The sequence below is a fragment of the Akebia trifoliata genome, chromosome 11, assembly GCF_017979445.1.
Source record: "Akebia trifoliata isolate Shusen 1 chromosome 11, ASM1797944v1, whole genome shotgun sequence".
Taxonomy (NCBI): domain Eukaryota; kingdom Viridiplantae; phylum Streptophyta; class Magnoliopsida; order Ranunculales; family Lardizabalaceae; genus Akebia; species Akebia trifoliata.
Window position 1 is genome coordinate 47,794,004 of NC_141385.1, and position 24,635 is coordinate 47,818,638.

The window sequence follows — 24,635 nt, forward strand, 5'->3', positions numbered from 1 at the left end:
ACTTACCTGGTGTGTGTGATGTGTGGGTGTTGCATGTGTCCCAAGACTAATCCTTCGAGTTTAGGTTTTACTTGGGTTGGAACAAATAATTACGAAGTAAAAAAAGGGTAAATTCAACTCCGAGTTCTATCGCGTGACTGCTATTTACAAAGGCTAATTAATAACATGTCCTATGAGAAAGTAGACAAAATATAAGTTAGTCTTTCAAAACGATTTGGAGTTTATGAACTATTGACCTAAGTTGTTTAAGGGGTTTAAGAGGACCTTCTTCGAATATTTTTCATTTAAGTGGTAACATCGTTAGCGTGAGAGTGTACGCTGATTTATCTTTTCTTTTAATTTTTTTTTTTCTCTTTTCATTATAGGTGTGTTTGCTCGACCTCCCATTATATTATATTAACGAATCAACAAAACTCAAAATTTTCTCATTATAATAGTATAAATTTGGGATACCACAAAAATACAATATGGGATCAAATTCAAGGTATATTGAGTTTATGAAAATCGTATAAAACATCCAACTAAAAAAGATGAGCAAGAACCAACATTTAAAGGGAGTTAGGGTGGAATTTTTCACATAATGTTTAATAAACAAGCAAATTAGTGGTTAGTAATTGATTAGTGAAGACGGGTTTCAAATTCAGGTTGTTGTATTAACGCTTACAAGCTTTCATCAACTTAGCAAACTGACACCTTTCGAATATTTCTTTTTCACGTATGCACGGCCACATGCACATTTACACCTACAAACACACCCGAGATCGGCTTTTGACCAGTCTGGAATTTCCAAAGACAGATCCACTTGGGCTCGACAAGAATTGGACCAAGTCCTAAGTTTGATCAAATTTGACCCGGTTTTAACTCGTAGATAAGAACTCATGACTCATGACTTGGGCCTTGGTTCAGCTTTGACTTGCTACTTTCCGACCATGCACCTATGTCCTCATGGATGTACGATGGGATTGAGGGTCGTGGTCACATCTACAATCAATAAGAAGAAACTCACCAAAAAAGAGAAAAACCCTCAAGAGTAAGAAAAGCAAATATGACCTTTAAACAGTACTTTAAAGTTCAAAATTAAGCTTGCATGACGATTGATCCCAAAAACATAGAAAGAAGAATCCAAAGTGGATTACAAAAGTGGGCATTGTCCAACAATTTCTTAGCCATTAAGAAATATACAGTAAAGAAATCTCTCAATTCTCATGCAGATTCCTTCTTTAAATTAAATTAAATTAAAGTTTTACAAAGACAAAACAAAGCATGAATGGAAAGACTTAAATAAACTGATGAACAAAGTAATTGAAGTGAATGACAAACTCTCTAGTGGATGCATGAAACGTACTCCTACACTTCTACCAAATAATTGCTTTTTGGTGACACTAGATGTGCATGTGGCACTCTTTCAACTTTACACATAAAAAATACAATTTTTTTCATCATGGGCGTCGAGCTCATGACACAAAATATTTAAATACAATGCATAGCTAGAAGGTGAAAGTATGATTTTATTCTTAATCGAATGAAAAATACTAGCCTCAATCCACGGTTGAGGTTCGTCACCAGATAAGAGGAGAAAAAAGAAGATTTTTCTAGATATTAATAAGTTGATATCAATAATATATTTTTAGAAATCTATCTGATGAAAATTCAACGGTAAATTGAGACTAAAAAAATCTTAATCGTATATGTGTCAACTCAAGATAAATATGATTAATATCATTATAGAATGTACAAAAATAGTTGATGTTATTGTTTTAAAATACATATTAGATTTTGAGACGACTTATCAATCCTAAAACTCGATCGATGTCAATTTAACTAAGTCAGCTCGAAATTGTATCAAATTGTGCCAAAAACTCAACCTGAAGTTATCCTTACGTTTATAAATTTAATATATTCTTATTTGAGTCATGAAAGTCAAGTTGTTGAAGGTTTTCAACTTCACTCAACTCAGTTGAGTCAAGTTTTAACTAATACTCAAAAGAGAATAATTGAAATTAGTATATAATCAAAGCTTGTCACCTAGGTAGGTTGGGATCATTCTGAAAAATTGCTAAATAAAAGAATGATAAAGACATAATTAGGGTCAAATAAGAGTTTTAATTTCAATTAATTTTTTTTTTAAAATTAACAATCAAACTTAGTTTTGATCCACGATAATTGCATCAAAACCAAATTGAAATCAAGATGAGGTCCATCATGACCTATGTACCACATCATCATCATCATCAACATCAACATCAACATCATAACCATAATTATCATCATTTCCAACTGTTAAATAATCATGTTTATTAGCCGTCCATATTCTCTTAGATCATTTTGTGAGAGTTGAATAAGAAAGCCACGTGTAAGATGTAAGGTAGATGCTTTATTGAGTATGATGGGCCTCATGTGCATCACATAACATTGTGGACCCATCTCACCAACTAAAGCACGTGGGGATCAATGAAGAGTGTGGGGTCCATATTAGGATAAAATAACATCAAACTTAAGCTCTTCATCATACGTTTAAGTCCAAGCATCGTTGTCAATCTTGGTCGATTAGTGGTCCAAGTGGAGCCCACCATCAAGAATTGACGACACATGTTGTATAGGATCATTCCTTTTTTATTATATTTAATTATATATTCTTAAACTGGGCGGCTCACCTGAAACACGATATTTTGGAATATTTCATGTTAATTAAACTTAATTAATTAGTCAAATCTTGATTGTAAAACATTCTTTCATAATTTTCGAAGAGAGAATGATGACTCAGGCAGACAATTTAGACTCTCGTTATGGTGGGTCCTGAAGGAGATATTTTGATCATCAGTGTTCGAAATATGTGGATCCCGAGGACCATCAAATAGTGTGATTATGAGTGCTGGGCCCACCTATTGGTGATCCTAAATATTAAAATCAGCCTAACTGTCGATTTCTTATATATTCTTTTACTGGCCTATCAGTGGTTCAGCCGTATATTCATAATAAAGAGGGCTTAAAAATAATCTGCAACGTGGCTCGTAATTGAGACTGAGAGTTTGGTTGCAAAACAACTCGCTGGTGTATAGGATCTGAAGTCATAAAAGTTTACCCAACTTTACACGACTTGAAATTTCACACGTGTAAATTTTTATTATTATTTTAATAATAGTGTTGGTCTACATGCAAATACCGATATATCATTAAGGTTAGACCAATACTATAATAATAAACAATAGGAACTGAAGCTCCTTTATTTATTTATTTAGGGTCAGATGGATTACCACTATGAGGTATCTAAAGGCCATATAAATAAGAGACGTGTTGGGGTTGACATTGGGATTTATTGCAATTTTGACATTTCTTGTTGGAGGTGTGCACATAACCATAGATTATTTCTTCGAGATATGAGTAAAAAATATCTACAGTTATAGATGGACCTCTCCGTTAGAAATGTGAGAATCATAATAAATCCAATGTCACCTTAGCAGTAGTGTATAAATATATAAATGCATGTTTATTGCGTGAAACACACATTTAGATTACGATTCCAAAATAGTGGTATGGTTGGAAAATGAAGTTGGAGGGCATTCAAATTGCAATTCTCGTGATTTGAATTTTGAAGACGAACTCCTTCCAGTAAAAATTCCTAAATTTGGAGTTAGATATAATTTATACCTTTGAAGGTTAGAGTAAAGATTCGTCCTCAGTTATACACTCAAGTTTTTAATAGAATAAGAGGCGTGCTGAGTTGACACAGGATTTACTATGATTCTCACAATTCTAACTTGGAGATGCATATATAACCATAGATGATTTTTACTCGTATCACGAGGAAACATGTCTATGGTTATGTGCACATCCCACATTAGACTTGTGAGAATCGCAGTAAATACCCTATGCCATTCCATCATTTTCCATAGAATAATGATCTTTTAATTAGAAAAGCTTCACTCGATCAATACTCGACTAAGTGGTGACATGGCATGGACACGAAATCATAGATCTTTTTTCTTGGGATCCATGGGTCCCATTTTACAAATATGAGTATGACTATTTAAACAGAGTCTGACTCAAAATTTGAAGAAACACTCCTCGTTACAAGACATGTGGCACTTTGAATTTATTTTATACCACTACATTTCTGTCAAAATTTGAAATACCTCCTTAGAAATTCCTCGTGTCTTGTAATGAGGAGAGTTCCTTCAAAATTTTGAAGTGGGCTCTCTGCTTCAAAGTTTTTTCCATTTAAATAAATAGGTTTTGTTAACACATGCCCTAAGGACACACGTTGAAGTGCATTAAATACATTTTGAGAATTGATTTTCATATCAAATGTGTTCTTATTTTTTGTTTAATAAAAAATATCCCAAAATGCTTATTTTCAAGGTGTATTAATTAATTTAATGCACCTTAATGGGTGCCCTAGGACACACATTAATATTAAAATAAAATAAAAAAATCACTAGTGTCTATGTCAATAGTCACAATTTGGATGGACTTCATCATTTTAGCTCAATCTAATGGCCAAGACCACGACATAGGAAGCAAAGATTTTGGGTTCGAATCACCCCCTTATGGGAAACCCTCAAGGTTTTATCCCAGATAAATTACCTGATACATGTAAGGGGAGAACTGCACATGTCCAATAATTAGTTGGGTGCTCTAAAAGGTTTGGATATCTCGATTTCAAAGAAACACTATTTCTTTTTTGTTCTCTTTTCTTGATGGTAGGGGTGTCTAGACCCGTAGGTTCAATTCGCAAGGGAGAAGCAAGTGGCCTCTCAAAACACTATATCTTGTCCAAATCCCTTGGATACATTCAATTTCCTAAAAACTAATTGCGCACATACCAAGTAAACCAAAATAAACCAATATCGTTGGTTCAAAGAAAGACACTCTTTCGATCATTTTACAAATAAGATTGAAAATTAAAAGTGCATTTGAAAAATAAAAAAGAAATCCTCAAATTCCTTGAGACTATTGATAGTCGTGAGGGGGATGTATACAAATCCCAACCATTGGATTTCATGCTTTATATGGTCTGAAGCATATGTTTTTTTCTTGACTCTTTATATTATTTTTAAAATAATTATAAATATAATGCCTAGGTTGACCATGCCCAAGCGCCCAACTCAACTTGTCTACACTGATCTTATTGTCTAACATTCTCTAATTGATTTCTAGAATCTCTTTTGAAATTGTACGAGTTTATCAAATTTCTGATTCAATTTATGAGAGAATCACTTTTATAATCCAAAATTTGAATCTAAAATCGGATTCTAATTCTCGAATCTGAACCAAACACCTCTCCAAAATCCTAAGTAATAAACAAAGACAACTATGTCAATCATACCACCCGAACCATCTCTAACACACGCCTAATGGTGTAATGTGCATCTACCAACCCCACTAACACGTGTGTAAACTTCACACCACATTTTGAATAATGTTGTCACGTGCAAAGGATGATCACAGCCACCAATCAGATTAAAATAGTTACTTACCCCACGAGAAATCACGTGATGACAACTGTCATTTAAGTGTTACAACTACTGGGGCCCACCACTTTCTCTAGATCCCACCGACCTCACTCTTGAGTTTTGTCTTGTTGCGGCGCACTAACATCTTTGTCTACGAAACAGACTGCGACCACGGATCGTAGTACGCGTACTTGGTCTCTTTCGGGCAACTTTATATACTCTCTGCTTTACTTATTTATTTCTGACATAAATTCTCTACTAAGTGCATATCATGTACTCCCGGGAGTTTACTTACAAACCAACTCCCCATGTTCTTTCATCCATCACGTGGCACATTCTTTCGGATCAATTGAGGTATGTATGTTTGTCCCCGCAATTTGACAGCCTTAGGGTCTGTTTGGGTGGCTTGTCTTTCGAGAGAAGCATTTATGTGAAAATCACTTATTTTCAACAAATGATATATATTCACAATTGGAACAATATTCAAAAGTTATATATTGATTTTGGGCGTCTTGTGAAAGTGGTTTCACATTTTAGATTGTGTTTGGTTGATCATAATTGTTCATTAATTTTAAAAACAATTTTTGAGAGTATTTCAGCCATGAACGAAAAAATTGGGGTGGGGAATGGTGTGGTAATGCCAATTACACAAGCCTTGTACTCAAATCAGGAATGAGGTCTCGAATATCAAAGTCAAATGCAATGGAATCAGTACTCGTTAACATCTATACAGACAACAATCACATCTTGTAAATGAAAGATGGTAAATCAATATCACCAAAAAAAAAAGGTTAATCATGACATGGTAGGTCCAACAATTTGCATGAATCTACAAGATTGGCATATGTCACGACTTTACATATGCGTCTTGAAGAATTTTCCTTTATAACCATCAATGAATATCTTCGACTCATGCCATACCACTTGTAAAGAAGCAAATCTGAGATGTAACATCAGATTACACAACACTATTAAAGAAGGTCATAAAATCATAAAATCAAATTGTACTAAAATTTTTAAACAAGAAGAATTAAAACTTTATTAATTTCATACTAATTTGATCGTCAAATTGTTTATATAGGTGGAACCATGCTAGGATCAAAGGGGTAAAACCTAAAGAAAATCAAGGAAACTTAGATGATTTCGATTTGTACCATGAATTTATTGAAAAAATTCATAATTATCTTTTTTATCTAGGTTCCACAAAAGATAGAAGCCAAAATTGGCCTTTCAATTCTGATTTGTGTGGGAATCTAGAAGCAACCAACACAAATCTTGAGATCCAAAAGATTTTAATTGATAAAAACTAAGACCTACTCCCAGATAAATTGCACCAAACAACTACAAACACCAAAAATCAATTAACTTGATTGATTATGTCTAAGAATTGACTTTTAAGTGTTTTTTTATTTTATTTTATTATTATTGAGGTCACACCCCCTCCATTGGCCTTTCACAAAGATTTATCCCGTCTTACCTGGTATGTGTGGTCGATGGCATATTGTATGTACCCGGGGAGGGGGGGTTTGGGTGAAATATACTTCTAGTTGTCTGGTCCCTTTTAGTTGGGCTTAAAGGCTGGACACCCCAAAATCACATATTTTATGGGAAGGCTCGTAGGTGGATTCCAAGTTAAGAATGGTGAGATGGCGCCAAGAAGGGTGTATAAACTGGCCTGCAAGCGTAGCCTGAAGCCGTGTTGCAGCACAACTCACAGGAGTACAAGAAATTGTAGAAATGTTCCTTCATAGGACCACTTGAGGCACTAGGGAAGGTGTGGGACCACCTAGGTCTCACCTTTTTTTGTGCTGTTTCCCTATTTTATCCATCTTTCAACTTAAGGACCAAGTAACAGCCTACCTTGTTACTCTTCTTCCCTCTATAAAATCATGTAGTGAGGAAAGAGAGGGGATATCATAGATGGTGACCAAAGGTCTATAATTCAATAGTATTCCCTACCATACAAACCAACAAACAATTTGATTTGATCTCTCTCTCTCTCTCTTACAGGTAGATTAGATACATAACCAGTTTCATCTCTAGACATGCTCACTTGTCATCAATTTCCCATCTCTTTTGCTCAATCAAATTCTCTCCACTCTTTGATTTCTTCAAAAAAGCTCACCTTCTTGTTCAAGCTCAAGAACTTGATCTTCCCTTTGTTCTTGGGTTTAATTTGTATTCTTCTCCCTCCTTCAAAGGGTTGATTCATTAATTGTTTCAACAGTCTTGCTTGTTGTTCTTCTGTTCATGTTGGTATACAAAAATATGGGTTTGAGCTCGAAACAAGTATCCGGTGACGGGTTTGATTGGATGAAGAATTTGATGCCAACAGAAGCATTAGAGCTTCCAAAGAATACTCGAGTAAAGCAGCAGCAGCAGCAGCAGCAACAACAACAACAACAACAGTTGGTACCATTGAAGTGTCCACGGTGTGAATCGACTAACACTAAGTTTTGTTACTACAACAATTACAATAGATCACAGCCTCGACATTTTTGTAAGTCATGTAGGAGGCATTGGACTAAAGGAGGTACCCTTCGCAATGTTCCCGTCGGTGGGGGGCGTAAGAACAAGCGACACAAGGTGACCAACACCACCACCAACAAAAACAACCACCACCACCTTAGCAATGAAAGAAGAGGCACCAATGTTGCAATTCAACCACAACAGCCACAACAACATCTACCCTTCTCATTTGGTGATCAAAAGAACATGTCTGAGATTCTATACCATTCTTTCATCCAGCCGACAACGTCGATACAGATGCCTTCACCACCTGATTTTATTAACAACAACAACCACAACAACAACAATATCTTGGGTTCCACACTGCCATTAAATTCTCTACTTCCTCCCCCCAAGTTTCCTTTTACAAGTTTAACTTCTTTTGACAATCACCTTTCTTCCATTTCTTCGTCATCTCTCACCGGTCGACCCTTTCAGTCATCCAATATGTTTAATTACACTGGAGAAACTGAAATTGCCGATGACCCATCAACCAGTCCGATGCCAACACCATGGCAGATACAGATACCTGCGACAAGTAATTTAATGGATTCGTCGAGTTATTGGAATTGGGAGGATCTGAACACACTTATCTCTACCGATCTTTCACAACCAAGTGATGATTCTCAAAACAAATAATAAGAAATTCAGTTTGTTACCAAGTTTCTCTCTCTGTGTATGTGTGTGGAAGTTGACTACCTTTTTTTATATATTTATATAGGTTTTCTTGTATATTTTTTACAATCTGATAAGCCTATATGCCTATACTACTTAATTTGGTGTTCTTAATGGTATGATCTATAGTTCTCTCTCTCTAGGTTTGTATTGAAATTTTAATGAGATGTTCATGGGTTTGAAACTGTCGTTTTTCGTTTCGGCTTCTTCGAGCAATGGTATCTTTGTTGCAGGGATTGACTAGCTGTACAAACTACAAATCATACTCTCTCCTCTGTGTGTATGTATGTGCGTTGTTTGCTTTCATGAAAGATATAATACATGTAAGGCAGGGAAGGATGGGATTTCAGTGTAGAAGTAGATAGGATTGGGGATTGAGACAGGGATACATGATAAGGTGTCCCACATCTGGGGTGATTGTATGTGTTAATTTCCAAGTATTTGTAACTATATGTGAACATGTCTTTGCTTGTTTATCTCTGATCACTCAGTTGTTGTTGTTTGTTTCTTTCTTTGTATTTCTTGTGAAGGCTCTTGATGCTAAAATGGTCTGTGAATCCTATTAGTGTCAAGGATAAAGAAAATTTAGCTAATTTTGTGGTGATTTGCCAAACATGGAAAGTTTCAATTTTGGTAAAGTTTTCATTAATCTCCAATGGGTTTTTTTTAAATTTAAATAATCACAAAAGGTCTATATATGCTCTTTTTAGGTAAATGGAAAGGTTTTTTAGATCTCCATTGTTGACTTATATCTATGTTCATAAAATGGAAGTTTTGATTTAAGACTTCAACAAGATTAATTAGTGTCTTCCCTGGGATGGTGTCATGGTCGTCTTCGCTCTTTGACTGCTAAGTATATGACGGGGTCCATTTGCTACCAATTGCTCACCTAGGCATCAATGTTTTAATACTTGTTACCGAGTAGCTGCTAATCATGTTAGTCGGTCAAGTCTACTCGATATGTAATTTTTTTTCAAGTTGACTCTACGAGTTCTAAAACTATATATATTGGGAAGGACACCTTAATTTCCATGTTACAAACTTATGTATATATATCTTATTTTGTAGAACATGAATCTATTGATTCTCTTGATTGAAATACAAGAAACCTGAAAGAATTAATAAACAAATTCTCATTGAAACATACTAAAATAATTGTATTATATTGGTCCATTTAATCACACCTTATTACAGTGTATTATAACTAATATTCAACAAATTGTACTAGAAAGGATGATGCAATAAGACATAATTGTATTATATTGAATTAGAATCCTTGGTGATTTGAATTGATTTAGATGTCCTTGACTTTCCTATCGATTAAAGGTCTCGGAGAATTTATTCTTTGATGAATAATCTTAATTCTGTAGTTCATGAATTTGTGGAAAATTGTACGAGAGCATTTTATAGACAATTCCGTTACAAAATCAATTATCAGCATAAGAATTTGTCGAAAGCCAAAAGGTTGAAAGAATAAGCACTTTGAAATAATTGTCAGACATTTTGTATGTGATGGTTCGACGTTGACATTTTGCTTCAATGGTGCATCAAAGATCACAAAGACTTTGGAAAAAAACACACATGCTTGGAATCAAAGAAAATTTGAAAATCTATCTTAAATCTTCAAAATTTTAATTTTGAGGACAATGTTTGTGTAATATTTCAATCCAATTTAGTATTTAGGTTCTAGATTAAAATATTTAATTGCCCTCTCAACCTCATGAGATTAGGATTCCTGAATATTTAACTTCTTTTTTCCAATTTTACCTTTGGGAACAAGATCATCAATAATAAGGGTTTTTAGGATTCAGGTAATGGAAATAATTTTTTTTTTTTAAATTGTTTTGTTAGAATTCCATTAAAAGGTTTTGCTTGCCCCCTCAAAAGAGACAATGTACAAGTCATCATATCAAATGTGCAAAGTCTTCACATTTATTGCTCACAAACTAACTCAAATACCTAATCTTGTGAGTGATAGCATATTTTTGTGTCCGAACAGTTTGCTGTCATCAATCCAGATCACCAACTGGATTCATCTCAGATATTGAAAATATAGACCAAGATTATGAAAATTAGGTCAAGTCAATCAGGTTTTGTGTTTTTTTATATATTTTAATTATTATATAAAATAATGATTTTTTAATAATTTAAATACTAGTCATCTATATAAAAATAAGATTTTGTGACTCAATATTTACTAAATCACTTTAAACGATTTGATTCATCCAACTCAAACAAGTCAACTTGGTATCCATTGGCCGAGGGGTGGACCAGGGAGACCTGGATCAAAACCCAGCTTTCAAATTATATTACCTTATAATATATATATAATTATCAGCAATTTCATGAATTAAACTCAAAATATAGATTAGGATATTTACATTAAAAAAAAAAAATGATAAACTAACAAACAAAAACAAAAAAGGGAGAGGTGGAGGGGGGAAGCATTTTAGGTTGGTTCATTATTTTTCTAGTGATAATGGTATCCAAAATCGACAGCTTCGAATAGAACTTTTTTTTTTTTCCTTCGAATTGTCGTGTAAAAAACTGCTAGAGGAAAAATCTGAGGAAATGGAATTTTAGTAAAAGCCCATACCTAGAGAATACTTTTACATGACATATTCTATGCACAAAGGAATGTGACCTTCCAATGCCATATATATTTGGGTATAGTAGCTAACAGATGTCAAGGTGATCATCGTCGCGCCCTTGACGACGCAAATATGCATGAAATTGAAAGCCAACGTCTCTTTGGCTTTCAAGAAGTTCTTGATCTGTAAGAACAATGGACTCGAAAATGCTCAATGGAGAGAATCGAATAATAAGAAGACTGCCCCTTGCTTCTGTTCATGGATTCATCGACGATGCAACTTTCAAATGGTACAAAAATGCGCTGAAATCCAATCTTCTGACATGCTGTCCACTCTACAATTACTGATCAAACATCTGGGGAATTATAAATCCAACATGGTTTTAATGAATCCATCCAGTTTTACTGACCCAGTCGGATATACTCAATCACTTGCTGTCTCCCCCATCCGACAAGTGCAAGCATGCAGAAGAAACAGATTCGCAAATTATACACAGAACTACCATTTTATCCGACTACTCCACTAAAGGAAGTCGGTTGAACGATTAAAAACTACTTTCCATGTTTTGAGGCCCATTAAATCCGAACCGGCAACCCAAAATTTTGGAATATTTTGATTTCACCTCTGAACCCTGCAGTCACAATTACCATACCCCAAGCTGACTTACCTTGCTTCACCCCACTAGAGAAGTCCACACTCCCATGTGGGCTTTGGTTCTTGGTGGCCAAAAGCAACTTTTCCTCGGGCCATGTTGCTGACATCCTATCAAAGAAATAACTGCTATTCACGCTGGAAAGTGTACCATAAAGTGGGCTAGTGGTGCACCCGTACCCACTAGACTCAGCCAGCGAAGGTGAATTGTTGACTGCAGAGACCTCGTCCTGAATGTTACCAAGTCCAGTTCGTTCCTTGCTGTAAATATCCTGTATCCCGTCGGTCCCACCTGTGCCAGGCCAAGGAATGGCCACTGATACATCTCGACAGTGAAAATACTCATAAGAGCCCGTTACAGTGATACCTCTGCTTCTGTTTGGCCGGGAATCACGTTCATGGTTCCACACATACACATACGAGTCACCGCTGGCACATACCACATGCTTCCCATTTGCAGTCAAGGAGGCTGAAATTTGACTGCTTGTGTTGCGAAACCCTGACACATAAATCACATCGACATGAATAAGCTACGTGATCACACTTGATGAAAATGCAAATATGGGTTCTATCGATATAATAATGAAATTTAGGTTCATAGAGTGGTCTAATTTTGATAGTGATTTATTTTGGTAATTGTTCAGAGTGGTCATCCAGACAATTTATTTTAGAATACATTACTGGTCCCCCCAGTGACAAGGATTTGACGAAGATGATGATGCGCCCATATATCAGTTGAAAGTCGCTCTGACATGCAGTAAAAGTCTAATCGCACTAAAACTTGCAATTATTTAAATTGGAAAAGGTCAAGTTATACGAATATACATTAATCAGTTTGATCATCGAATTATATGGATATATTATTAAAATGAGGTTAGGTACCATGCTTTGCACAATAATAATTATAATTGCCACAAGATTTCTTCAGATGATTTTCAGTTTACTTCCGGGAAAAAAAGAATCTTGAAATAGAGGCAACATTCATATGTTGGCTCTCAATTCTGTGTTCCCTGCAAGGAACTAAGTAATAGAACTATCCTGTGTGAGGCTTGAGATCTGCCTAGTAAATCAGTTTGAGTCTAAATTGTTTAAATTCCTCCTTTTAATAGTACTATATAGCGAAACCATTTGGATCTCCAAGTGATTCCATTCACTAGATGTTTCCTATTCTAAAAGATGTCAACCACATTCCAAGAGGAAGGCTGGGCATAATAATATCAATATCTACCCATGCTAGACAAGCAGAATATCAGTGAATGCGGCACACATGACATACATAAGCATTGTTTCTGTCTAATAAGAATGGTCCAAATATAGCAGCTTCTCTCTAAGTGAACCACAGTTAATAAATCTGACATTTAGGAAGAAAGAGAAAAGAAGAAAGTTTTCTAGTTTTCTATAATCAAGTTTTACAACAGACTAGTAAAGAAAGAGTGGGATGAGTCAACATGAAGATCGATCAAGACTTATTACAAGTTTTAGATATTGAAATTTAGATTTTTTTTGTTGTTTTGTTTTGTTGATAAGCTACACTTAATAAAATTATCAAATCTACTTCAGCACTTTTGCAAGTGCCCTAAGATCTTTTAAAGTCATTGGAAACCTGATGGAAGGAATTCTCGAGCTTAACAAAAAATCAAATCGATCCTATGACAAGACTTATTTCAAAAAGGAGTCCTTTAGGCACAAAAAGATTGAGATTTCAGTTTCAGTAAGGACCAGACTTCATATCGAATTGAATGAAAAACATACCCAGTAAACTCAATCGAGGTTGGTGGACTTGAAAAGTTTAGTGTCATGAAATGTACAACATGCTATAAAAAGTGAAAAAATTAAGGGAAGTTGACTTCAACTGATACCTTTGAACTTGTGAACTAGATCAACACCATCAATTACCCGGATTCGTGAATCCGCAGATGTAATGAGCACTTCTGAGGAATTCCCCGGGGCAAACTGTTCAATAGAATTAGTCAGCTAGAGCGTCAAGTCCAAGAAACTTGAAACTTAAATAATTTTTTTTTAAATGTATACCTCCAAAGAAAGATGAGAAGTCATTAAAATGTAGCCAAATTTCAGAAATCATAAGACACTATAAGAGTATTTAGTGGAATAGTTTTTTTTCTCATCACCTGGAAGCCAGTGATTTTCTTGAGATGTGATTTCTTTTTCTTATTTTGTAGATTGATTTGAATTTTCTCGTGCAGCTTATTTTCTGAAGAGAAAAAAAAAGAGTATGGGTAATGAGTTTATATTCACCACATCAAGAGGTTACAATGGTAGAGCCAAAATCAATCTAAAAAAAATTTATCTTTTAATATTTGTGAAATCTTTAAGAAACTATTACAGAATGATATTGGCAGAGCGACCAAGAAGATCAATCAAATAAGATAACCAGTAACCAACATGGAATAAATAAAGGAAAATGCTGAAGTTACATTGAAATTGACATCGTTTCAGACATTGCTGACGTGGATGTGTCTACAGAACAATAGATGCTTTTCATCAAGATACGAATGAGAAGCATCTATGGTTCTGTGCGCACCAATGTCTGAAACAATGTCAATTTAAATGTTACTCCAGTACGACTCATAAATAAAAGTGGAGAACCATTGGATCATACCAGATGTGTCGTATAGACAGCAATTCCCCTTGTATGAGCCAACTAATGCACCCTTCACAAGTCAACAAATAGAAATCCTTGAGCCACCGAAGACCATTAAAAAAGTTTCTAGAATGACCATAAGTGAATACAAGTCATCAAACATGACTAAACCTGGCCATCGGGTGTATAGCAAGCAGCAGTCACCATCTCATGTAGATCATTCCAATCAACAACTTGACGGTCTGGAATACTCCATATGCGGACCTTAGCATCTAAGGACCCACTGATGAAGTATCTATCATCAACAGGATTGAATTGGATGCAAGTTACTGTGTCAAGGAAAATCCAGAAAATAGCAATGTAAATTTGCAATAATATAGCACGCCAGATATTACAATTCGAAGAGATAGAAAGCTTCAAGACCAAGGACCAAAGTTAGAACATGAAGGATTAGTAACATAAAGAATTCCATTATGAGAACACATTACACTCACCATAATCACTGTGTGAGAAAATTTTCAAGCAAGAATTGCTACCCATATGCCACATCCGAACTGTTTTGTCCATTGAAGATGAGAGCAAATACTGAAAATGAATGTGAGTTCAGACAACCTTAATGAAGCATTGCAATGGGCAGAAACTTTATAGCATTATTGCAGGAAAGGCTCAAAATATTATTTCAATACATATTCCACTTTTGTATGCAATATCCGTAAATATTGATATTAAAATATGTTCATTGTGCAAATATAACAACCAAAGAATAAGCATACAGAGAAAATAGTGAACATCAGAAACAGACACCACAAAAGAAACAGTGGTAAACATCATCATTATCTACACCTAATCCTAAATGCTATGGTAAATGTCAGAAACAAACACCATAAAATAAACAAAACATGGGTAATATCATCATTTTTTTTTGAAAAGTGTAAAATTTTATTAAAGAAAGGAAAGTACAAAAGAAAATTACAAAAGGAGGGGCCTAGGTAGCCCCCAACCAAACAAAGGAAGATGACAACAAAGAACCAAAAGGAAAAAAAAAAAAAAGCAACAGCTCTACGTACAAATAGAATCCTAACTAAACAAAAAATCGTCAAAAGAAACCCCCCACAAAATCCTTGCTCAATTTTGACCAAAGGTACATCAGGCCCATTATCTCCATATATACTGCCATGAGAACTCCTTTCCTTACCCTAGTACACCCTATTATTTCTCTCTTTCCAAAGCCCCCAAGCAATAGCTGAGGGAAGAATAGCCCATAGTAGCCTTTTTCTAAAGGAAAATATATTATAAGTCCACCCTTCCAAAAACGAGAAGAAATTTTGAGGTAAGACCCAATTAATATGAAATTGAGAAAGAAAGAATGACCAAATACCTCAGGAAAAAGAACAATGAATTAAGGTGTGATCAATAGATTCCCCATCACTCATGCATAGGGGGCAGAAATTTGGGGTAATCCAACCACGGGCAATCAAGTTGTCCACAATTTAGAATCCTTCCTAAAGAAGCCAACCACACAAAAAAGGATACCTTTGATGGAACCAAAGCGGACCAAATGATTGACTCAGAGAAGAATCGTTCAAGTAGTGGTAGAATGGGTAAAGAATCTCTTATCCTTAATCTTGATGCATTCCCTCCTATCCTGTTCATTCTCCTGAATTGGAAAGAATTCAAGAGATCAAGGAAAGATATTACCTCAGTTAGCTCCTAATCATTAAAATTCTTCATGAACCCCAGCTCCCAAGAAGTAGTGATTCCGTTGCGAATCAAACAATGTTGTATTGAGCAGTTCTTTTTCAGTGAACAAACGCACAAGGATGGGTATTGTGTTGACAGAGCTGAATTGCCGCACCATCTATCTTTCCAAAACCTAATTCTATCACCTAAACCAACTTTGAATCTAATCTCTCTATCAAACTGCTCTCCCACCTTAAGGATCCCCTTTCACATATTGTACGCATACGTGTTTTTTTTCTCACCACTATACCAACCAAACCTCTTCACCCCGAATCACCATCTTCCACAAACTACCCCTTTCCTCCCCAAACTACCAGAACCACTTGTCCAAAAGAGCTCTATTTGTCAATCTTAAACCTCTAATCCCCAAACCTCCATTTATCTTTGGTGTACAAATCAACTTCCACTTTACCAAATGGTACTTCCTCCCTCCATTCTTATCATTCAGCATCAAAAAATTCATGAATCTTTTCATTCTAACTTCCATAGGTTTTGGTGGTGAAAATAGAGAGAGAAAGTAGATCAGAATACTCGTCAAAGTACTTTTGATCAGAGTTACCTTCCCTTCCTTTGGAAAGGTATCTGGCCTTCTAGGTGCTCAATCATTTTTCCAATATCATGATAACTCCTTCCATATTCAATTACTACTATAAGGTGCTCCCAAGGGTAGACCCAAATAAGACGAAGACGAGTCACAACAACAACCCAAAGTTGCAGCCAACATCGGAAGATCAATCCCATTTCCTACCCCATAAAGTTTGCTTTTCTACAAGTTTAAGTGCAACCCTGAAACTGCCTCAAAACAACATAATAACACTTGTAGCACTCTCACTTAATCTCTTGAGTAATCCAAAAACACCAAAGTATCGTCCACAAATTGTAGATGGGAAATCAAAGCAGTGTTGTCAAATGTGATCGCATATGTTACAGTCGCATACCTCAAATTATGTCATTTGCCAATATGCGATGGCATATATTTTTTGTGCGATGACATATTTTTTTGCAATTTTCTTTTCAATTTTTTTTCTTCAGCATATGTCACCACCGCACATGCGATGTGCGAAATCGCATATGCAAACAGCATGCGCTGGTCACACATGGTCACATATGCTATTTAACAACATTGAATCAAAGGTCACTCATTGTTCACTCTAAACCCCGATAACTTCCTAATATCCACCGCTCTTTTGAAAAGTCTACCCAAAGCCTCTGCTACTATAAGAAATAAGAACAGAGATAAATGATCGCCTTGTCTTAAAGCCCTAAAAAAATGCATCAGACTACCATTGACTAAAATTGAGAAGGACACCATTGTAATGCAATTCATGATCCATCATAACCATTTTGCTCCAAAACCCATCCTCCCTATCGTACATTCCAAGAAGTCCCAACTCATATGATCATAAGCCTTTTGCAAGTCTATTTTCTACACCAAACCCTTTTTCTTCTCTTTGATCCTCGAATCTAAACACTCATTTTCTATCAATACACCATCTAATATATGTCTCCCCCCAATGAATGCCCTTTGCCCCAATATTTAAATTGACCCCAATCACAGGGACTCACCATGTGGGTAACCTTGCCAACATGGAGATGCTTTTGCATCATCCACCCACGCTGAGGAGGAGACTCAAACACAACATTTGCTTTGATACCAATTTGACATAGGAAGATAGGACATTAACTAATACACCACAAAAGTTGAGACTAATGAGAAGCGTGAAAAGAATTCCTTTATCTCACAACCCATAATACTCGGTCAAATCTTCTCCCTTAGTGAGCCCCATCTCATGGATAACCCCTATCACATAGTCCCACCTCATGGGCCAGCCCCATCATAGGGTCCCACCTTGTGGATATTTGGCCACCTTGTCTAATGTGGAGATGTTCCCGCATCACCAAGTTTAACTCTAGTAAACCAATTTTCCTAAATTACTTTTAGACTTTTCCAATTCAATTGAGGCGAAAAACTTCTTTAACAAAGATAAATTAGAAGTGAACATATCCGAGAAAATGTAGCTCCAATAGGCGATAAACTAAGAAGTAGTTGATTAAGATGGTCTGGGAACGTTCAATGAAGGACTATTATTGCCTCAATTAGAAGGAATATGTAAGTTGAAGGTCCTACAAACAAAAAAAGTGAGAGGAAGACCCAAAAAAGTGTGAATTGAGATATTAAAAGAAATTACCCATTAAGCTGACCCAAAATCTTTGGGGTAAGGCTTCAATGATGATGCCGATGATGTGTGGACTAATATAAAAATATATATAGCTGAAAATGAATCCTCAAATAAATTAAAAGTTGATTTGGTAAAGTATGTTGGCATAAATTTGCAAGGTAGGTTCTACAATGTATCTAACAGGACATATTCTCAGAAAATGGATAGAATTTCTTACATAGGGAAAAATAGCCAGAATAGGTTTTTGATTTTCAGTATCCTTCAAGATGAAACAACTTATTTTATAGAACTCGTTACTCTATTCCTATTTGAAAAAACTCTATTAGGAATACAAAGATGTTTATGTGTGCTAGTTTTCCAAAAAAGCCAGTCATTGTTGCAACTTCCAACACAAAATGATCCTATGGTCTTTGTGCAATGTACAGAGGACAATGCTGGTCCTCTTGATGTAGGTATTGGTAGCTCAAGACCTACGTTAAGCGAAAAGCTATGGGCGACTATGATGCATTTAACTAACAATAACCATAAAGCTATTTAACAAACACATTGACACTATGTCAATGTCCAAAATGGTATCAAGTGTCAGCCACACTAAACCCCACAAAATCTGATTCATCGAAGCCTTCAACAATTAATTTCATATGTCAACTACCACGTTTATAAAATAGTTCACATTTGTGTATGTGTGTGTGTGTGTGTGTGTTTATTTATTTATTTTTATTTTTTTGGGGGGTGGGGGGGCGGTTAGTGGTCAGTAATTAGTGGGTGAATGCAGGTTTTGAACCCAGATTGTGGTATCAAACCTTATCAAGTTAGCAATCTGGCACATTCAAAATAGTTCATGTTAAGTATGCAATATAGAACCAATCTAAAACATGAATGTAATACAAAAAGAAAGTATTTAAAGAAGCTAATATTCATTAAAATCATATACACAATTTATGGATAGTTGTTTTTTATAGGCTTGCAGGTGTTGACGGGTATGGGACCAAATATATAGGAGGTGAAAACAAAATATTTAACTAAATTATAATTGAAAAGGTGTGTCAGCATGTGTCCAAAACTTGAGTATGACATAGCGTCCAACATGGAAAATGCTTGGAAAATGGAGTGTTTGTATTAAAAAATCATAGAGTGACCACCATGATGCATTTTCTATTAACCAAGACAACAAGCTGCTTAGGTTCATGATTCTAGGCATATCTATTACAATCTTTGAAAATATCAACTTATCTCCTTCATTCACTCAAATAAACCACCTCACTAAGACATATCCATCTTTTGGGCCACTTCCTTAACTTATGCAATGAATTCTGTATCTGATTGGAAACGAAAAGCTCATGTCCAACAAATGATTCTAATTACACAGATACAAACTAGAAAAAAAAAAAAAAAAAACTGAGTCCTTAGATCTCAATGCATTAAGAGGTAATAACATAACTTGCAATGCTCAACACTAGGAAGGAAAGAAAATAAAAAAAGAAATAATATAACGGTATTGCATATACAGAACTAACCTGAGATTTGGACCACGAGAGGTCAAGTACATCATGGAGATGTCCTCGGAAAGAGCAAAAGGGCTTCTCTGAAAGTGCAAAAACACTCTCGGGCACCATGATATGGTCCAAGCTGATGGATTTATGGCCAATAGATGCCCTTCCCCTTCTCTTCTTCTCCTTAAGTTTGACAACATTGGGCGAAAACATCATTAATTCGGGTGACTCATTCGCTGCAAAGTATAGATTTGAATTCCCATCTTCCTGTTTCTCCATCAACAAGTCTCCTTTTCTTTCTGATTCCACAACCTGCCAAATATGAATCACACGGTCTTCACCCGCACTTGCAAGATACCGACCATCCAAGCTAAACTTAATGCTCCAAATAGGTCCATTGTGGGCTTGTATTTCCTGACTCTTATAGAGTGCAGTGAGTTCCTTGCAAGACTTCCTATACTGCCGAACCCTCACTCTCTCATGCCCATTAAACGAAACATCGTGGCTATCATCGGTGGCAGAGCTTGACCTCCTCCCACCCTTCTCTGACGAAGTATCCCTCTCGTCACTACTACGTCTATCCCGATAACCTGTCACCGTGTTGGCAACGTTCTTTATGTTCTTAAACCAACTTCCCTTCTTCGACTTCATTCCAACCCCATTACTTCCACTCCCATTGGAACCCATTTCGTCTTTCTTAAAATTCAATTGTTCTGCTACATTCTGCCTCCTCATTAGTTCATGAACTATGGGTGATCGTCCAACACACATTTCAAATTCCTCCATTGTAAGTTGCCGATCAGTCCCGACTTCCCTAAGTTTGTTCCACATACCGTCTTCTCCAAACTCATTAACCACAAACTCCTTACCATTATCCAAATTCTTAATTGTGCAGAATCGATCAGGGTCCAACGAAACAACCCCATTACAATTCAAATCCTCATCAAATTCCCCACCAATGGGATTAACCATAACAAGCGAGGAATTCGAATTAGGGTTAGTGTTCATATTCATATTCATATTTGTGGATCGATCACACCTTCCAGAGGGAGGCTTATTGAGAGAAGAAGCAACATTGAGGTTATTTAAAAGTGGGTGGGTCTCAATCTCGGCCGAAACCAACTGAATCGAATTAATTGTAGGAGAAGAGACGGAGAAATTACAGTGACGAGAGGAGAACGAGTTGAATCGATCAATTGTTGAAGAATCATCAGATCTCCCAAACTCTGGGTCTCGATCGCTGCAACTTTCTTTGGCAGAATCAGCAGAAAGATTGGATTTTGGATATTGGGTGATGAGACCCATTTCGTGGAGAAGACGTTTACGGCGCTCTTCGATTGAGGAAGGTTCAGAAATCCAGATGTCGTAGGTGGAGATGGACATTGGGAATTTAGGAATGAGGGTATCTTCGGATGCATAATTTGGGGAATTTAAGTCGTTTTCTTCATCTGAAGAAGGAATGGAAGGAGTGGAGAGAATCCGATCGAGGGATTCGTAGAATAACTCTGAATCTTCTTCCTCCTCCCAAGATTGGCTCATAGTTCGAGCATTTCCATCACTCTCTCTCTCTCTCTCAAGCTATCTCGATTGGAGAGAGAGAGAGATCCAAGCCTCCAACAAGATTGAAATGGTTGAAGACCCGATAATCAAATTAGGACTCAAGATCCAATGTCGTTGGAATTGGAGATGAAGAGATACAGAGTTAGAGAGAGAAAGAAAGAGATGAAGAGAGAGAGAGAGAGAGAGAGAGACGAAGCCGTGTGGAGTGTTCGTGGGAAAGGTGTTGGTGGTGGTGTAGTGGGTAATGGAGGTAGAGTTGGTTAGTTGGTGGGTCGGCTTCTTTAATCTTTATTTCCTTCTGTTACACTAACTGCGTTCCCAAATGCCAGTTAAACAAAATTAAAGAACAAACCCGCCATTTTTGGTATTTATGCTTTTTTTTTTTTCTTTTTTTTTTGAAAAACGTCTCTCTTAATTAGGCTTATTGCAAGAAGACTCCTTCAATTTGGAAGACAATAAGGGTAATTTGTATACACCCCATGAGTTTTCAAATTCACTGACATACCCCCTTGACTGTGGTTTCATAATGACCAAATTACCCTCATATGTAATATCTTACCAAATCCTTCTTTATTTGTTGAAGTCATGAGGAATTATTAATTCATTTAACATGTCCTAAATACTGTTTAAACTTAAGCACACAAAATATATTGGAGTCATATGGTGAATATGAAGGGAACAAACTAATGGTTTTTGGTAACGGTGGTGTTTTTTTTTATAATCATTTTTGTTAGTCTCTCACATTAGACCAAAGTCATTCGAAAACCTCATCATCAACTCTTTGAACCCGTTGGTGCACATATGGAGTGGGAGGGATAAATGACTTGCTTCGCTTTGCTCAAATTAGTGGGATTGAATCAACTAATTCTATTCATGAATATGATATTATCTAAACTTATCAAATAATATCACGCCCTCCCTCCCTCTCTCTCTCTCTCATCTTTTTTTTTTTCTTCTCTCTTCTTTCTTGGCATTTTCAACTATACAACCTTAGGCTCCAACCCTTTGAATTTTTTTTTTCTTTGAGATCTCTTTAAATCATATGAACAACAACCCTTTTTTATTATTTTTCTTTTTATTTTAGAAACCCACAATCCCTCTTTTCCTTTTCAAAGAAAAATTTATGGTAATGGATCAATTCGATTTTGGACTGAATGAAACCTTAATCGAACCAAATTCGATTTAAAGACTCATTGATCTGATCAGATCGGATGTGGATTATAAGCAAAAGTTATGGGTTGATATCTATCTGATACTGATCAGGAACCAAATTGATCCATTGCTAGCCCTATGCTACACCAAAACTAGGTGTAAACTACTTTTCGTCCAACTTGGATGAAGTTCGTAATAATTGTTTTAGGATGCCTAATGCATGTGACATTCCTTTGATAGATTATCAATTAAAATCATTTTTAGATAAGATGCTTATTAGAATCCAAGTCATCGATCTAAATTCCAATATTATCAGCTTAAAAATAGATTGGATGTAAAAAAAATATATATATATAAAAAAATAATAAAGATAACACAATTGCACAAAACATAAGAATTTACATGATTCGACAGTGTACTTATGTCTGTGGAATAGAATAAGAACAATCACTATTTTCTCATAAGTTTTATATCTCTATTTATATAATCAAGAATTATTAAAAACATGTAAAATTCTCAAAATAGAAAATTCTTTAAAAAAATATTACATAATTGACCTTTTCAAACCTCGATAGGAGCATTGCCCCTTGCACCCCTGCAATGACGCGTAGTAGAATATATGACATTTACACAACAATGGTCAAGGGAGGTATGCATATTTTATTTTTATTTTTTAAAATTGAGGGGATGTAATTAAGCTTGTTGATGCATAGTTATGAATGAGACTAGTCTAAACTCTTAAATCTAATCTTGGCCCCACCTAACCCCACCAAACGAAAAAATAAGAGAGAGAAAAAAAAAAACTCTCCAACAAGACAGGGAGTACGGTAGAAGGTGACCTACAACCATACTTTTATTATAGTATACACGTGTCAGAAAATTAATCAAGTCTATCATACGATGGCTCTATTGGATCATAATTTATATCAAATGGGACAAAAAAATATTGATTCTAATCATCTAAATGTATCATCTTAGGACAGTAGAATTGTACATCACAACCCATGTGAGGTCTGTACCAACTCAGTTGTACTGGTTTTAGGCTTACTACCAAAAGAAAAAGAAGAGGTCTTTAGATCGGACGGTTAGGGTGACATGATCATAAATATATTGGAGTGAGAGATTTCATTTAGGGTTGGCTACGTCTGACAGAGCTAAGGCTCTCTAGTGTGTCAGTTATGGAAGGGAGGAGGGAGGACTGGACCTGACATGAGTCTTCTCTTAAGTACAATACCTCTATTATTCATACATTGGGGATACAATGGTTTGTACTCTTGTATTAAGAGTGCTCTCTTGCTAACATTACTCAATCAGCTATTATTTTTTTCAATATTTAAAAAAATTATTAAATATAACTCATTTTTATAATTATTCATTATGAAAATGGTTATAATTATTGGGACAAAGGTTGTGATAGCAGTTTTTGTCCCACATGGGTTAGAAGTTTCAGAATGAGTCATGATTTTAAAACTTGTTAGAGATCGAGACATATCACTCGAGTCGTCTCGATATCAAGCATGGACGAGATGGACAGACAAGTCAACATATCAAATGAGATTTAAAACCTCACATTCATTTTTCTCATTATTGAACAAAAAGTCTCAAATGTATCAAAAACTCGTCCGAGAGACGAGACGTGAAATCAAATTTTAAAATCATAGAATGTGCTAATTTTTTTTTAATCATACTGGAGTGACATTAAAATTGACATCGATTCTCATAATACTGGTGTGGAGGTGCACACATGGTCATAGATGATTTTTACTCGTACCTCCATGAAAAGCATTTACGATTCCATACTACAAGTAAGTCAGCAATGTGAGAATTGATGTCAATTTTAATGTTACTCTAGTATTTTCCTTTTTTGTTAGGATTATCATCTCCTCATCATAGAGTTTATCGTCACAAAAAATCAATTTCTTCTAAAACTTCTAAACACAATTTCCAATGTTGAAGAATTGTGTATCGTCGTTTATTTGTAAAATACTTGTGATAGGATTAGGAGTTTTAGAATGGACTGAATTTTTGTG

General features: G+C 35.6%; 2 protein-coding genes across 2 annotated transcripts; one reads left to right on the forward strand and one right to left on the reverse strand.

Annotated features, from left to right (window-relative positions):
• The first annotated feature begins 7,338 nt into the window (after positions 1–7,338).
• Positions 7,339–8,626, forward strand: LOC147392242 (uncharacterized). Its single transcript, XM_086457757.1, has one exon. It carries the CDS (start codon positions 7,704–7,706, stop codon positions 8,598–8,600), a length of 897 nt encoding a protein of 298 aa, XP_086313883.1. The 5' UTR covers positions 7,339–7,703; the 3' UTR covers positions 8,601–8,626.
• A 2,510-nt stretch (positions 8,627–11,136) lies between these two features.
• LOC147392243 (uncharacterized) lies at positions 11,137–21,772 on the reverse strand. Its single transcript, XM_086457756.1, has 7 exons — positions 19,918–21,772; positions 14,975–15,065; positions 14,652–14,809; positions 14,499–14,550; positions 14,008–14,090; positions 13,738–13,831; positions 11,137–12,377 (listed from the first exon to the last, which is right to left on the reverse strand). The coding sequence occupies exons 1-7, from the start codon at positions 21,430–21,432 to the stop codon at positions 11,803–11,805; spliced, it is 2,568 nt and encodes an 855-aa protein (XP_086313882.1). The 5' UTR covers positions 21,433–21,772; the 3' UTR covers positions 11,137–11,802.
• Positions 21,773–24,635: the final 2,863 nt, after the last annotated feature.